The 15,943-nt window shown below is 51.4% G+C and overlaps 1 protein-coding gene across 2 annotated transcripts; it reads left to right on the top strand.

The window, feature by feature from the left end:
* Positions 1–2,163: 2,163 nt before the first annotated feature.
* STOML1 (stomatin like 1) lies at positions 2,164–13,318 on the top strand. Of its 2 annotated transcripts, none has more exons than XM_040257212.1 (7): positions 2,164–2,369; positions 3,949–4,055; positions 5,290–5,439; positions 5,739–5,942; positions 8,989–9,184; positions 9,645–9,854; positions 10,378–13,318. In XM_040257212.1, exons 1-7 carry the CDS (start codon positions 2,237–2,239, stop codon positions 10,569–10,571), a joined length of 1,194 nt encoding a protein of 397 aa, XP_040113146.1. In that variant the 5' UTR covers positions 2,164–2,236; the 3' UTR covers positions 10,572–13,318. The 2 variants fall into 2 exon arrangements, with proteins under 2 accessions (XP_040113146.1, XP_040113145.1); XM_040257211.1 differs by having other exon boundaries at positions 9,642–9,854.
* Positions 13,319–15,943: the final 2,625 nt, after the last annotated feature.

Raw genomic sequence — 15,943 nt, 5'->3', positions numbered from 1 at the left:
GCACTGCAGGCAGATTCTTTAGCGTCTGAACCACCCCAGATCTAATGCAGAAGCAGGCCCCCAAAGGGAGATTTTCACAGTGTTGAGACTGGCTGGACAGGAGATCACTCAGCTGGGATTTGAAGTGGTGGTGGGAATTTGCCAGGGATTCAGAGGCTGGGGATGGGTGGGCGACCCTTAAAACCGAGAGAACAGCATATGCAAAGCCATGGAGGTTTGAAACAGAAGCTGTTTCGAAACTAGTTTTGAAAAAAGCAACTCATTTTGGTTATTTTCATATTCAAGAGGGGACCCATGCATGATGTCAGACCAAGATGGGCTGGGCAAGATGAGAGCTAAGGAGATGGACCAGGGCTATAGACCACAGAGAACTGGTGAAGGGTTTGAAAACAAGAAACCATGTCCATTGTGTATATTGGGACAGTCTCTCTGACAACCTAGGGCCAGGTGGTCTGGGACAGTGGCTGTGGTGAGAGGAGGGACCCGAGTCAGACACTGGGAGGACGCTGAGTGGAGATGACGGCATCAGGATGATGCCTCGTGTGACAGCAGGAAAGCCTGGTGGATCTGAGGCAGTAGGGAATGGGGAGAGCTGGTGGGCAGGTATGAGAAAAATGAGGAGACATCAAGTTAGCAATGGGTCAAAGGAGAAGCCCCAGCTCTCAGCTGGTGAGGGGAGAAGGCACAGCTGCAGGTGGCATCACTGGGCCAGTGCCCCTGTCTTCAAACCTCAATGCATTCCAATCATTGTGATGACTCCCATGGACCCATTTTGTGTTCAGTTCCAGCTTGGGACAGATTAGAAGGGTGCTGACAGGACCTTGCTCTTGTAAAACTTTAATAGTTGGGGGTGGGGTGAACTTATAGTTTAGGGTTGGGGTGGGAGGATAGGGGAGAACTAACTTCCTAGGGACAGTGCAAAAACCTCAAGAGCCTACTGCATGCACCCTGCTGCTTGATTAGTGTCCCCAGGGCTTTAGAACCAGGCTATGAAGCTAGGAAAAGCCAAAGATGGTAAGGAGCCATTTGCAGAAGGGATCTGGAAGTGGGCTATGGCTGAGGGGCCTTAGGAGGCAGGACCTGCATGTGTGGAACAAGAAAAGCTTTATTAATTTCTTTGCCCACTTTGGAACACAGCCTGCCTTGTTGGAAATTAAAATTTGTTGGTATACAGAGTAAATTCACCTTTTGCATTTGGTTTTCTCCAGCCAGGGAGAAGCAAGTTACCTCTGGGTACCTGGATTGTGGGGTGTGCTATTTCAGCATCTGTAAGACTGAGGATCTGTGATGCTCGGGAGGGCTGCCCTGGGATAGCACTATGCAATCCCCTTCTTTACTCTGCCATGTTCCCTGAGATCTGCACACAGAATTTCTTTCTTTTTGTGCCAAAGCTCAGGTCCTCTTGCCCCAGGTTGACCCACAATGACCTGGTTACCCCTTCATTCAACAGATAAGCACTGACATCCTCTCTGTGCCAGGCCCTGCTTGCTGCGCTTTGTTGTTGTTCAGTCGCTCAGTCATGTCCGACTCTCTGCAACCCCATGGACTGCAGCACGCTAGGCTTCCCTGTCCTTCACCATCTCCCAGAGTCTCCTGGAGGTTGCTCCAACTCAGGTCCATTGAGTTGGTGATGCCATCCAACCATCTCATCCTCTGTCGTCCCCTTCTCCTACTACCTTCAATCTTTCCCAGCAACAGGATCTTTTCTAATGAGTCGGCTCTTCGCATCAGGTGACCAAACTAATGGAGCTTCAGGGATACAAACAGGAATAATTTGCTGATCATGCCTTGGAGAACCCCTAAAGGCAACCTTCCTCAAATCCGTCCAGAGTTTGTTAGTTTGTGCTGAGAAGGCTGGTAGCATTTCTTTGCTTCTGGAGAAGATTCAGCTCCTGAAAACTCCCTTACAAAGCTCAGCTTCTCTTCTTGCTCCTTTTCTAAGACCTAGTGGGAAAAGGTTTAGGAGGAGCGGACCGCTGCGGGTCTCCAGGAACACTTGACTACCTTTCCTCCCAGCTCCGCGATCGCAGTTCGGTCCTCCCAGCGTAGGGGGCGCTATGCAACGGTGCGAGCCGGGCGCGGTCGACCTCCTCCTGCACTCGGGCCGCCCCCACCCCTCCCTCCGCAGCACAGGCGAAACCGGAAGCAGCGGCCGACGGGGGCGGGGCAGTGTAGCGGCTGGCTGGTCAAGCCCGGTACTGCCCTGGGGCGCGGGGCGTGCCCTCTGTTGGGAACCATGCTTGGCAGGTCTGGGTATCGGGCGCTGCCTTTGGGGGACTTTGACCGTTTCCAGCAGTCGAACTTCGGCTTCCTGGGCTCTCAGAAGGGCTGCTTGTCCCCGGAGCCGGGCGGCGTGGGGCCGGGGGCCGGTGAGTGGCCGCCCAGCGCAGCGGATCCGAGGGAGATCAGCAGGCACCCCCGAACTCTCTGCCTCTCGGGAGTCGGCGTGTCTTGCGTCCTCGCAGCCTAAGAGGAGGGACCGAGAGGGGTTTTCCACGATGTGGAGAAGGGCTTGGATCAGGCGCTGGGACACTACCGCCCATCCGCCTTTCTTAGAGCTACTGGGCGGCAGCACTGGAGCTCTCTCATCTTTCAAGAAGCCTCGCCCCACCTCGTTTCTTGTTGGCATTTATCACCCCAAAGGTTTCAGGTTTCCGTTTTGCCCAGAAAGAAACTAAGGTCAAGGCCTAGGAGGTCGCCAGCACCCCAAGAGCACTTGGTCGCCGAGAAATGGCAGAATCTTCACCTCAGGGGACACCTCTAGATTCCTCAAGCTTGAGTATCTCCCGGTTTCCTGGTGGAGATGCGCCGGCCAAAAAGGGCAGGCTCTTAGATGCCTGTCATGTCTTCCCAGGCCCTGTTTTTCTCCAAAGCCTTGGGTAATTCCCTTGACCCAGAGGTCAGATCCCACATGCCTCAGCCTGACAACCAAACCCCAGAGGATTCGGCCCTTCTGTGACCCCCACCTGTAATGAGAGCTGCCCCTATCCAAGAGTTCTTTTCCTGCTGGGGCCACATGGGTCAGAAAGAAGCAGGAGATTTAGTATTCCAGTGCTCAGAGAGCCCAAAGGGTGTGGTGTTCCTGGAAGGGTGGAGCAGAGGATTCTGTCTGCTTCCAGTTCAGGGTTGGGAGAGGATTCCCAAGATCCTGGGATTTCCTCAGCTTTCAGTCCCATCCTGGGGTTCTCATTCACCAGGAGCAGGGACCTGTGCTTCAGCCAAGTCTTTTCTTCCTAGTCCCCCTCCCCCACCTCTCTTCTGAAGCTGCTTCAAGTGAAGCGTGCATTTTGATGGTCATTAGGACATTAAAGTGTGGTGAAGAATTGTGAGCTAAGAAAGAACATCTTAGCCCTCATCTGTGTCATCTGTTGAAGAGCCATTGATGCTTTATCTCTTTTGGTTAACGCCTTACCTCCAAATTGAAAGCACACTTCCGGCCAATAGTGGAGGACGTGTTATGCCAAAAGCCTTCAGTTCAGCCCAGCATGTGTTTACAGCTGCTGAGTTCTTCCTGGCTTTACCAGAAGTGGGAGGCGGTTTAAATCAGACAAAAGGATTGACTCCTGCTCAGCCCAGTGAGGAGAGCTGAGCTGTCCTGTGATTAACTTCTCAGTTCCAATGACTGCTGCCTAGCAGAGAATGGTCCTTGTGAGGTTGGGACTTGGAACAAATTGATTCTGATATGTGGGAGGAAGGAACAGTCCTTAACTAGCTCCTGCCCACAGATACGGAGTTAGTATTAGGCAAGGCAAGTATTTGATGGTCTTTAGGGCACTCCAGTAAAATGAAACACTGTGAGTTAGGAAAGAATATCTTAGCTCTGAGAAGGAAGGAGCCACTGAAAGGGTAGGTGGGCAAAAGGTGCACTTGACTGAGTTCACTCAGCCTGCAGCTGTCATGCCAGACGCAGTTGGCATTTTTTGACTGTCTCTGCTCTTTTGTCCCTAGATGCACCTCAGAGCTGGCCCTCCTGCTTCTGCCATGGCCTTATCAGTTTCTTGGGGTTCTTGCTGCTGCTGATCACCTTCCCCATTTCTGGTTGGTTTGCCCTGAAGGTAAGGCTGGCTGGGTCAGTCCCCAGAGTGGCTGGGCCACACTGAGAGCTTTAACATTGGTGCATGAATTTCCCATCCTCTGCCCACTTCCTCTAAGTATTATCACATCTCTGTGAAATGGGCGCAGATGGTAAAGAATCTGCCTGCAGTGCAGGAGTCCTGGGTTCAATTCTTAGGTTGGGAAAATCTCCTGGAGAAGGGAATGGCAGTCCACTCCAGTATTCTTGCCTGGAAAATTCCATAGACAGAGGATCTCGGTGGGGTCTCAAAGAGTCAGACATGACTGAGCAGCTAACGCTGTGAAATGGGCTGGACAAGAATTGTTCATTCTCAGCTTTCAGATGAGGAAACTGAGGCTCAACTTTACTGGGAGCCAGTAAGTGGCAGAAACAAGTCTTCCCAAATGCCCAAGTTTAGGGGTCTGAACACTGGTGTTAAGGTGCACAGGAATATCTTCTTCCCTTGGGGTTAGGCTAAGTTAGAAATGAAAAACACTCAACCTGGCCCAGCAAGTGATGAGTAAAAGGAATTTCAGCCTCGTTTTCAACAAGGGATGGGGCAGAAGGGAAAGGATGAGCTAGAGTAGATGTTCGTACCTGGGAGCTGCAGTGGAGGTGGAAGCTGACCCTCACGCAGCCCCAGACAACAGTCACTATCTCTGGAAAGTTTATGGTTTGGGGTGGTCTGGAAGGGAGTCCTTCCTTAGGCCCTAAATCCTAATCCTAAAACTGCCACTGAAACAATATCTTGTAACCTTGGGCAAGTCACTGCCTCTCTGAGCCTTCATTTCTCAATTTGGATATATTTCCTTCCTTGAGGACTTCAGGAACCTGAAGCTGGCAAAGCCCTTCCCTCAGGGTTGCTATTAGAGCAGCCCAGCTTATGCCTTGACTAAGACAAGGGCAGACAGTTTCCTGGTTTGAGTCATGTTTAGCTTTAGACCATACAGGTTAAAGGTTTCACAGACAATCAAGTCAGTACAGTATCGTAGTTGAGAGCATGGCTTTTGGAGTTACTCAAACTGCCTTCAAATCTTGCCTGTTTCACCTGGGGGCTTTGTGGTTTTTGAGCGAGTCGGTTAACCTCTCAGAGCTTGGTTTTTTTCGTCTGGAAACAGAGCTAAGGATCCCTGACCCTGAACCTGAGGGAGAGAGGTGGGGGAAAAGACCTGGGCAGACATAATTGTCAGCATCAGCTCAGTGCTTTTGACCCTTTCCCTTGCTATTACGAGCAGATCGTGCCCACCTATGAGCGCATGATCGTGTTTCGACTGGGCCGGATCCGCACCCCTCAAGGACCCGGTGTGGTTCTGCTCCTGCCCTTCATCGACTCTTTTCAGAGGGTAGATCTGAGGACACGAGCCTTCAATGTTCCTCCCTGCAAGGTGAGGGGTTTCTCGGCTCCCCTGGACAGAGGGCGTGGGGAGCTTGTGCTGGGTGTGTTGTGGATGTCACTACTTTGGCCTGCGAGTAGCCATCAGGGCTGAGGGGTGGAGAAGACACCAGAAAAAGGAGGAGGGAGGCTGGGAGCACATCCTTGCTCTATATATCGAACCCCTTGCACTTGGGGTTACCATTTTGTTCTCGAGGAGCCAGTGGCCAGGCAAGTGGGTCAGGTTAGGTGGTCTCAGTGGGCCTGGCCTCCCTGCAGCCCCTGCCCCTCTTTCCTGGCCTCTCCTAACAGTTGGCCTCTAAGGATGGGGCTGTGCTGTCCGTGGGGGCCGACGTCCAGTTCCGCATCTGGGACCCGGTACTGTCGGTGATGACGGTGAAGGACCTGAACACAGCCACACGCATGACAGCCCAGAATGCCATGACCAAGGCCCTGCTCAAGAGGCCCCTGCGAGAGATCCAGATGGAGAAGCTCAAGATCAGCGACCAGCTCCTGGTAGGCAGCTCTGCACCGGATGGAGTCCCGTGGCTGGCACGTGGGCCCGGCTCTGCCTGCTGGGGCACTTTAGCATAGCACCAGATCACTCTGGGCCTCAGTTTACCTTGTGTCCTAAGAGTGTAATAACTTGTGAAGAGTCAGTGGTCTTGGTGAGACTGTGAGCTGAGGAATGGAAGATGGGCACAGACCATAGGGATCTTGGGCAAACTGGGCCTGAGAGGTGAAGGGGCTGGGCCAGGGGAGTGGCCTTGAGTCTTGCCTGAGGTTTCACTCTTCACTGCCCTGGAGGCATTGCCATGACAACGCTGGGCCTCAGGGGCACTGAGCGGCCTCCTGGGCGGGCAGGTGGGTGAAAGGAGCAGGGGCCTTCCTGGCCCAGTCACCTTCTGGGGAATTCCATGCTCCCCAAGGCAGCATGTGCGTTTTTGTGGTTTTGTGTCTTTGTTCTGGGCCTTTTTCCTGCCTCTTGTCTGAGTGTGAGCAGTTACACTGGAATTCACCTCAGATCCCTCCTGTGACAAGAGGGGTTGAAATAAATTCACGTGTGAGGGCATGTCGCCTGCTCCTCATGCTCACCTCAGGCTTTCTCCCATGTCCTGGCAGGGGACCATGGGTGAAGTTTCTCCTCGTTCCCCTAGGCTCTGCCTTCCCCAGGGTTAGAGGACAGGGAAGGGAGTGGGTAATGCCATTCCTGGAGGTTCCAGTCCCTTCAGGAAATAAATCAACTGGCTGAAATTCCCAAGAAAATTCTATTTTTGATAGTAACAATACTTCTCACACGCATAGCATTTTGTCTGCCTCAGTGTACCTCAGCTTTGCATTTTGCTGCACAAAGGCTAGTATCACTCTTTTATTTTGGAGGAAGGAAATTAAGGCTCAGAAGTTATTTGACTTGCCCCTAAGAGCCGTGATCAAGGGCAGAGCTGGGCCAGAGCCAGATTACCTGCCCCTGCCCTCCAGTCCACTGCTTGCTGCTGCTGCTGCTGCTGCCAAAGTTGCTCCAGTCGTGTCTGACTCTGTGCGACCCCATAGACGGCAGCCCACCAGGCTCCCCCGTCCCTGGGATTCTCCAGGCAAGAACACTGGGGTGGGTTAGTCCACTGCTTAGTCTTACACAGTCAGATTTTGTTCTTGGCCTTTGTTTTTGGCCTTGCTGCACATTACTTTGGTGCAACAAAGCCACGAGAGGCCATTTGGGGGTGTGAGTCCCATACCAGGGCATTAGAGTCCTTTAGGGCCATTACCCAGACTGACTTAGCTCCTGGCAAAGTGGATTCAGTACCTGAATAAAATGAAACTTCAGGAAATCCACCACCTTCAGCAAAGCCTGGTTCAGACATCCGTCTCTCATTTTCACTCCTCCATTTGCCTGTTTTGCACCTGGAGAGACTGCACACTTCCCACCTCTCCCTTGCTGGGCCCTCTTAGCCACTTACCCACTTGTGCCTGCTACTTTACCCCTCCCGGCCCGGCCCAGCCTCCCCTACTGCCGGCCATCCCCCGCCCCCGCCGCCACCCATCCCTCTACAGCAGGCCTTGGCTCTTGATCCTCAGGAGAAAGCTCTCTAGGGTGAGAACTCCTCCAGCGTCACCCCTTGAAGCTCATCTACCTCTGTGCTGTTTTCCTGCTTCCCTGGAAGCATCTGGTTCCTCTGCACTGCCCAGTGCTCAGGGCCCAGGACTTGGCTCCCTCCCTCCGCTCATCCTCTTCTTGCCTTTCTGCACACTCTCCCTTTGTCCCACACTGCTTCTAGCTCTTCACCCCTCTCTTCCCTTTCCTTCCTCCCTTCCTCCTGTTACTCTAGGCTCCTAAGACTGACATCACTGCCGACCCCACAGTGACCCCACTTCTCAGTCCTTCCCTCTCGTCACCTGGAGGCGGCCTTGGACTCCACGGGCACGTCCTTCTCTTATTATTGGATCCTCTGTTTCCTCTGAATTCCGTTATTCCACACTCCTGGTTACTCCTTGTCCTCCTGTTTCTGGGGTTCCCTCAGTGGTCTCTTTTCACCTGTGATCCCCCTGGGGCTGTTTGTTACTTCTGGACACTAATTATTCACAACACTCTGATCCAGTCCCATTCTGTCCTACTTCCTGGACCTACTTACCCAGTTGTGGTTGGCTGTCCCATAGACACCTCAAGCTTAATGTATTTAAAAATACCTTATTCCTTCCCTAAAGGAATACTCATCATTCCTTCCCTGCCTACCCCCACATCTTCCTCTGTGTGTGCTTTCTGGGAGAATGCCCATACTCATGATCTATGCAAGGACCCACATCAGAAACCTGTCTCCCCCGGCTCCTCACCATCCTTCCTCTTTTCGCACACTCAGGCAGCCGAGAAGCCCAGTGGTGCTGCTTCTCTAGTGTCCTTCTGTGGCTTAGAGTCTAAGAGTTGTGCCCCTCCACCATGAGTCTCGGCTCAAAGCCACCTCTGCCTGACACTGTGTCTGCGTAACTTTTGCCTGCTGTTTGAAACAGCATCCTACCTGCTCTCTCTCCATCTTCAACCCCTCCGGTCCAGCGTCCACATAGCAGCCAAGAGAATCTTTGCAGCTAGGAAGATGGCTCTGTCACTTTGCTGCTAAACTCCTCTCGGGGGCCCCTTGTGCCTCAGAATAAGTCCAAATGAGAGAGAGCAGCCACCCTTGGCTGTCTCCAGCGTCCCAGCCCGAACTTGAGGGTCCAGCTACGTGGAGCTGTGGTTACTTGCAGTTCCGCAAACGTTCGAGGTGCTCCTCTCTGGGCTTTGTCACATGCTGTTCCTGTTGTCTGGAAGGGTCCTCCTTTACGGCCTTCACCTGGATAACTCCTCCTCCTCCTAGCATCACCCCTTCCTCCCTGCCCCACACCCTCCCCTGGTGCACACTACAGCTTCCCACGGCTGCGTTGTAATTGCCCGCTGCCTCCGTCCAGGCTGGGCACTTCTCAAGGGCTGGCCTGGCACCTCATGGGTCACCGTGGCCATAGCAGCCTGCCTAAAGCAGGTGCTCTGGATGGGACCTTTGTGGAATGAGTGCCATTTCTCCCCACACTTCTCCAGCTGGAGATCAACGATGTGACCAGGGCCTGGGGGCTGGAGGTGGACCGCGTGGAGCTGGCAGTGGAAGCCGTGCTCCAGCCGCCCCAGGACAGCCCAGCGGGGCCAGGCCTGGACAGCACCCTGCAGCAGCTGGCCCTCCACTTCCTGGGAGGCAGTGTGCCTTCAGTGGCAGGAGGCGCCCCGCGCCCTGGACCAGGTGAGGAGCCTCAGGGAAAGGGTGGTTTCCCCCGCCGGGTGTTCAGCTTCGTGCCCCGCACAGACTGAGCTTCGCCTCTTGTTCCTTTAACCAAGCACCTTGTGCAGTGCACACCCTGCCCGGCTGTTCCAGCTGCCCCGATTCTAGAGCTGACCAGAACTAAGGTAATGAGAAGAGTCTGAGTGTGCGGAGGCCTTTGGGAGCCTCCATGGGAGGAAGCAACAGCATCCGGAAGAGAGTTTAAGACTCAAGGCTGGAGTGATTTAGAAATGGGGGTTGAGGTTATGGCTAGAAACTCAAGGGCAGCCTCTTAGCAGAGGAAGAAACTGAATGCAGGCCTGCAGTGGGTGTAAGAGAGAGCGCTGTGAAAGCATGGGGGCCACCGTCATCCCGACCTTGGCAGTGCACTGACTTCCTTCTCTCTGCCTCCCTCCCCCATCCTGTTGGCCACCACCAGCAGATACCTTGGAGATGGTGAGCGAGGTTGAGCCGTCTGCACCTCACAGGGGTGCTGGGTCCAGCCCCAAGCGGCCTGTGGCCGAGGGGCTGCTGACAGCTCTGAAGCCCATCCTGTCAGAGGCCCTGGTCAGCCAGGTCGGGGCCTGCTACCAGTTCAACGTCATCCTGCCCAGCGGCCCCCAGAGCATCTATTTCCTGGATCTCACTGCAGGTGCTGCTGCCCTCCCTGCCCTCTCCTTCCCTGCTAGGGTTGCTCATAGCCCCACCACCTGTGGTCCTTTTCAGACCAGGCCCTACTCCTGCCAGCAGTTTAGGGCAAACCCATAGCTATCAGGAGCTCAGATGCCATTTGCAGGCAGTGACTGCCCAGGCCTTGGGCTCCCTGTCCCATCCCCATGAGCAGGACTGCCTGGATGGCCCAGCTGCCTGGACCAAGAGCCCTGCACATGTTGCAGGCCTGTTTGTGCCAGGCTCTGTCTGAGCGTGTTTTGTACATCATGTCACCTGCTTCTCATCATAAACCCGTGACTTAGTGAATATTATCATCCTCATCTCACCAGTTTGGAAACTGAGGCTCTGAGTGGTCACACAGTCAGTAGGACTTGAATCCTGGGTATTAGTACCTGAGCTCTTAGCCACTCTTTCTACCCTTCCCAGTGGGACATGCTGACCTCTTCTACCCCCTGTAGCACAGCTTTCCCCTCACTGATTCTCAGTTTTCTTTCTCCCCACAGGGCAAGGGAGGGTGGGACGCGGAGTGCCTGATGTCATCCCCGACGTGGTGGTGGAGCTGGCCGAGGAGGACCTGCAGGCCCTGTTGTGCAGGGAGCTGCGGCCCCTGGGGGCCTACATGAGTGGGCGGTTGAAGGTGAAGGGCGACCTGGCTGTGGCCATGAAGCTGGAGGCTGTCCTCAGGGCCTTGAAGTAGCAGGTTTGGCTGCCTGTCAGTAGCCCGGCTCCCTGAGCCGGGCACCAAGCCAGGGAGACATCTTGGAGGCAGAGGCTCTGGCACTGCACCTTGGATTGTTGAAGCCCTGAGGAGTGTCAGACCCAGCGGGAGACAGTGAGTGGAGGCTGGGAGACACTGGAGCTAGCAGAGGCTGAGTCGGGCAGCCCTGCCATTCTCACCCACAGCGGTTCTCTCAGCAAGCGTTTGCTGATCCTGGTCCCCTGCCGAGTGCCCTACCTGAACTGGGTACCAGGCAATGACAGGAGAGCCAGGCCTGCTCTGCTCCTCTGGCGACCTGGCTGGAGAGGAGGGGCTGACGGAAACAGCCCAACAGCAGCTGGTTTGGTCCTGCTGTGAGGGAGCTCTGCATGTGACTCAGGCTCCAGGTTCCAGGAGAGGGGGTCAGAGAGGGGGGTCAGAGCAGCTCGGGGAGGGAGAGAGAACGGACCAAGCAGAGGTGCCTGCATTGGGAGGGATCTGAGATTGGGCTGGGTCTGCCTTGCTGATTGCAATCCAGGCCCAGACTGGGGGTGGGGGAGGGGGGGAGACGGGGGGGGGGGGGCAGGGCGGTGTCTCCCTGGCCCTGCTCCTGAGGGTGTCTTGACTCATCTCCCAGCCTCAGTCTTGCATGCCTGACGGGCTGGGGCCAGGGCAGCATGACGGAGAGCCCTGCTGTTCCTGTGCTTCTTACCAGAGGTTTGAAAACCTCAAATAAACGTGCTGTTTACAATGTATCTGGAGAGCAACAGGGGTCATGGGGGTGGGGAAGAGGGCTCCGAGGTGATGTCGGAGCTGCCAGCCCGGGACCCAGGCCCTGAAGGGTGGCCCGAGCCCCAACAGTGATCTGGAATCACCCACAGTTCCCCTTCCTGACAAGGGCCTTGAAAGCAGGCAGGAGCAGGTACTCTGTTCCTCTTTATAGTCTGGGGAGAGCTTTGCAGGAAGGATGTGGGTGTCACAGCGCTGGTCGGGCAAACTGTTCATCCAGCAAAGGGCAGGGGCTCCTCACACTCGAGGGGAGACCGAGCTGCCATCTCCTGCCCCTCCTCCTGTACCCCTGGTCGCTGTTTCCCCATTGGTCCGGCCCAAACCCCAGGGACCCCAGAGAAGGAGGGCCTTAGACATCTTGAGTTCTAAGGAATGAATCTCACATCCCAGAGAGGCTGAAAAAAAACCCGCAGAAATTCAAGCCGCCTCTTTGAGGAACAGCCTCTGGCTTGTCCTCTGGCACCAAGCCTTCCCCGACAGGGCCCTGTCCAACTGCCTTGGCACCAGGCTCCATCCAGTTTACCCTTTGGTTCCTGCCAGTGCCCGCCTTGGCCCTCCTCTTGTAGGTCCTCCTGGAGTAGACCAAACTGCCACTGGGTTCAGGTTTCAGCCCCAGGGCCCCTCCCTGAAGGGCCAGAGCCCCAGGCTGCAGACCGCCCCCTGTCCCTCCATCGCTCTGGAGGCCGCCCAGCGGGGGCTGCCTGTTCAAAAGCCTTCCCTCCAATCCCCACCGCCCATGAGCCCCAGTGGGGCCTGGGCTCCCCCACTGCTTCGGGGCTGTGCCCATTCCCCACTGTTTCTGTTACTGTTCTCGTGTGAGTGTCCGCCCTCCCTGCGGGACCTTGAGCTTCGTGCCTGAGCTGTTCATCATTGTTCCTCCCGCTGCTGCTGCACACAGCGCCCCACAGGGTGAGAGGGGAAGCCCCAGGCGCCTTCCTCGTGAGAGCTTAAGGGAAACCGAAACTCAGATTTTCTTTGTGGGTGTCAGAGGAGCAGCATCTCCAGGGGAAACTGAAACTTTTATAGATGTCTGTGTGGGTGGAGAGCAGAATCTGCTGCCAGCCGTTAATGCCCTCATCCCATCGAGGGGAACTCATTCCTTGGCAAGGCCAGCACTCCAGGACAGAGGGCCCACAGGCTCAAGGCCTCTGGGCTTCGGAGGACCCAGCAGACTCTGCAGTGTCTGGCGGTGGGGGTGCAACGACCGGCACCTAACAGGGCCAGGGTGTGAGGGGGGAGGGGAGGAAAGGGTGTCCATCAGAGAAAGCTTTCTGAGGAGCTGATGCCCGAGACACAGTTTACATGGAGATGAGAGAAGAAAGGAAATGGGGGAGACACTCGGCAGAGGGGAAAGTCCCTGTGAGGCCACAGGAAAGGTTCGCAGGCACCTCCTATTTGGGGAACTGGAACCTAAAGTCTGAGGGGGGACGTGTGCAGGGATTTTGTAGTAGTAACTGATACTGCGTGCCAGCTATGCCCTTCTGCTGCATTAGACGCTTCCTGTATTTGTTTCCCCAGGTAACCTGATGAAGGATGATAACTCAAACAGTTACGTGATGCTTTTTCTATATATAATGTATTATTCTGATATTATTTTTAATAAGTATTTAATTTTGAATAGAGAAGTTTAAAAAGGCAAGCTGTGAAAATTGTTCCTCATACTCTTGACTCCATCCACATAGTTTCAAACAGATATCCTCTGGTGTTAGTTTCCAAGTTATTCTTCCAGAAGTTGGGCTTTGGGGATTTCCCTGGTGGCCCAGTGGTTAAGACTCTGTGCTTCCACTGCAGAGGGTGCAGGTTCAGTCCCTGGCCAGGGTGCTAAGATCCCACATGCTGTGCTGCACAGCCAAAAAAAATGAAGTTGGAGTTAAAAAAAAATACATTTACAAGAAAATCCACATATATTATTCTCTGGGATTTTTTTTTTTTTTTTACAGAAATGGCAGCATAGCAAATACAATGTTAATTTGTTCACTTAACATTGTGCTTGAGAGTCTTTCCATATTTGCATACCTAGACTTTCCCTATTCAGTTTTATATTAACAGTTACATAGGATTCAGTTGTATGGGTGTATCATAGTTTATTTTACCTGGTTTGGATTGATAGACATTCAGATTATTTTTTTATGTTTTGCTATTTCAAACAACCATGCAGTAATAACCTTTCACATATGCTATTGTGGTTGAAGTTCATCTGTGGGATAAAGTCCTAGAAAGGAAATTGCTAGGTCAAAGCATTTATAATTTAATATTCCCCAAATGCCTTGTTTAGGGATTATTCTAATTTACATTCCCATTATCAGTAAGTGAGAGTCTGTTTTCCCTCACAGCCATGCCAACACAATGTGTTATTAAACTCTGGAATTTTTTGATAGTCCAGTAAATGAAAAAGCTCATCTCAGTGAAAAAGTAAATAAAAAAGTTCAACTTTTAAAAAAGTCGTTCAATTGTTTCTTGCTTTTTAAGATTTGGATTTTCCATCCCAGCGAAAGCACAGGGTTTCTTTTCAGTCCCAGGTAAAAAGCACAGAACTTACCTTTTTAACAGATAATAGGATAAAATGCGTTCATTTTTTAATAGTAAAAGATGTTTATCATTTTTCACACTAAGTAGCCAGATAAATGATAATTATAATTGCAAGCCATATGGAAACATGATTAACCTAAGAATATGAAATAATTACATACAGTTTGGGGGGTATACATACAATATGTTTTCATCCACCTGGCCAGTCTGTGTCTTTTGGTTGGTGCATAAAATGCACCCATTTTAAATATACTTTGACACGTGGAACACCATGTAACCACTACCCACCAGAATCAAGATATAGACCGTTTCCATCAACTCATGTGGTTCCCTGTATCCCTTCCCGTTCAGTCTTCAGTCTTCCCACCCCCACCCCCAGGCCCAGGTCACCACTGATCGATCTGCTTTCTAATAACTATCGATTAACTTTCACATTTCTAGAATTTCATACAAGTGAAACCATGCCATGTATATCCTTTTGTGTCTAGCTTCTTTCTGTAGTGTTTTTGAATCATCTGTGTTATTATGTGTACCTATAGTTTGTTCTTTTTTTTATTGTTAGTGATACTCTGTTGTATGGATAGAGGTACAGTTTACATATTCACCTGTTGATGGACATTTGAGTAGTTTTCAGTTTTGATTATCAAAGCTTTTCTGGACATCTGTCTGTGTATGAGTCTTTGTATGGGTATATGTTTTCATTTGGGTAAATACTAAGGAATAAAATTTCTGGCTCTAGAAACTGCCAAACCAATTCCGGGATGGCTGTGCCAACACTTGGTGGTGTCAGTCATTTCCAGTGGGTCTGCCTGATGACTTTGAGCCCCTTTTTGGGTGCTCATTGGGTATATGTCTTTTTTGGTGAAGTATCTGTCAAGTTTTTTTTTCGCTTTAAAATCTGCCTTTATCTTATTGGTATAATATTCATATTAGTTCTAAGAGTTCTTAGTAAATCCTGGATACGTGTCTTTTAGCAGGTATTTGAAATATTTTCTCCCAGACTGTAGCTCGGCTTTCTAACTTCCTAATGATTAATTTTTTAAAGCAATAGATTTTAATTTTGATGAAGTTAGTCTATACTTTTTAAAGTATTTATATATGTGTATGTTTGTGTCGGGTCTATAGTTAGGACATGCGGATGGGGTCCTCATTGTCATGAGGGGTCCTTGCAGCGCACAGACTCCTTAGTTGTGGCGCTCAGGCTCGTGGTTGTGGTGTGTAGGCTCCGAGGTAGGCTAGCTTCAGTAATTGCTGCCCATGGTCTTAGTTGCTCCATGGCGTGTGGGGTCTTAGTTCCCGTCCAGGGATCAAACCTGCATCACACGGTGAATTCTTAACCACTGGACCACCAGGGAAATCCCTATAACTTTTTCATGGTGAGAGGTTTTGTGTCCTTTCCTGGAAGTCTTTGCTCATCTTTGCTGAAGATTTTGAAGATTTTCCCCTGTGTTTTCTAGTACTTTTAACCACAATGCCTTAAAGTACTAGCTGAACCTATAAACTTTTGGAAGTGCTTTTTTTTTTTTTTTTTTAGTACTTTTAGGTCTGATCCACTTTGAGTTACTTTTTTGTATATGGTATGAGATAAAAGGCTGAGATGTTTCCCCCGGCCCCCAGCCCTCCCATGTGGGTATCCAGCACATCTTCTTGAAAAGGTATATTTTCCCCATTGAATTACCTCAAAACTTGAAATTTATCATGTCTCTTATTTTGTGTGAAGTTGAAATTTTGTAATATGTTTAAGAGCTATTGTGTTTCTTTTTCTGTGAAATGTTATTTCATGTATTTTTTTTGTGTTGTTTTTTTTTATTTTTGTTTTGACATCTGGAACTCCTTATAATAGAGAGATTAGTTCTTTTTGATATAAGTTGTAAAAATGTTTAACCCAATTTGTTGTTTGTAGTTTGACTTTGCTTATGATATTTTTTCATGAAATTTGACAGATGTATTTGAAATGATATATATTTTACTTTATGGCTTTTAGGTTTTAAGTCATAAGAAAAACTTCCATTCTAAGATCATAAAGGAATTCCATGTACTTCCATTATTTTATT

This window comes from Oryx dammah, unplaced genomic scaffold (assembly GCF_014754425.2).
Source record: "Oryx dammah isolate SB20612 unplaced genomic scaffold, SCBI_Odam_1.1 HiC_scaffold_16, whole genome shotgun sequence".
Lineage (NCBI taxonomy): Eukaryota > Metazoa > Chordata > Mammalia > Artiodactyla > Bovidae > Oryx > Oryx dammah.
This window is presented reverse-complemented; position numbering and strand designations above follow the sequence as displayed.

Bases quoted from the DNA above. Each gene is read 5' to 3' on its own strand.
- STOML1 (XM_040257211.1), top strand. From the start codon at position 2,237: ATGCTTGGCAGGTCTGGGTATCGGGCGCTGCCTTTGGGGGACTTTGAC. The intron at 4,056-5,289 runs GTAAGGCTGGCT...TATTACGAGCAG, and splicing joins CTGGTTGGTTTGCCCTGAAG to ATCGTGCCCACCTATGAGCG. The intron at 5,943-8,988 runs GTAGGCAGCTCT...ACACTTCTCCAG, and splicing joins AGATCAGCGACCAGCTCCTG to CTGGAGATCAACGATGTGAC.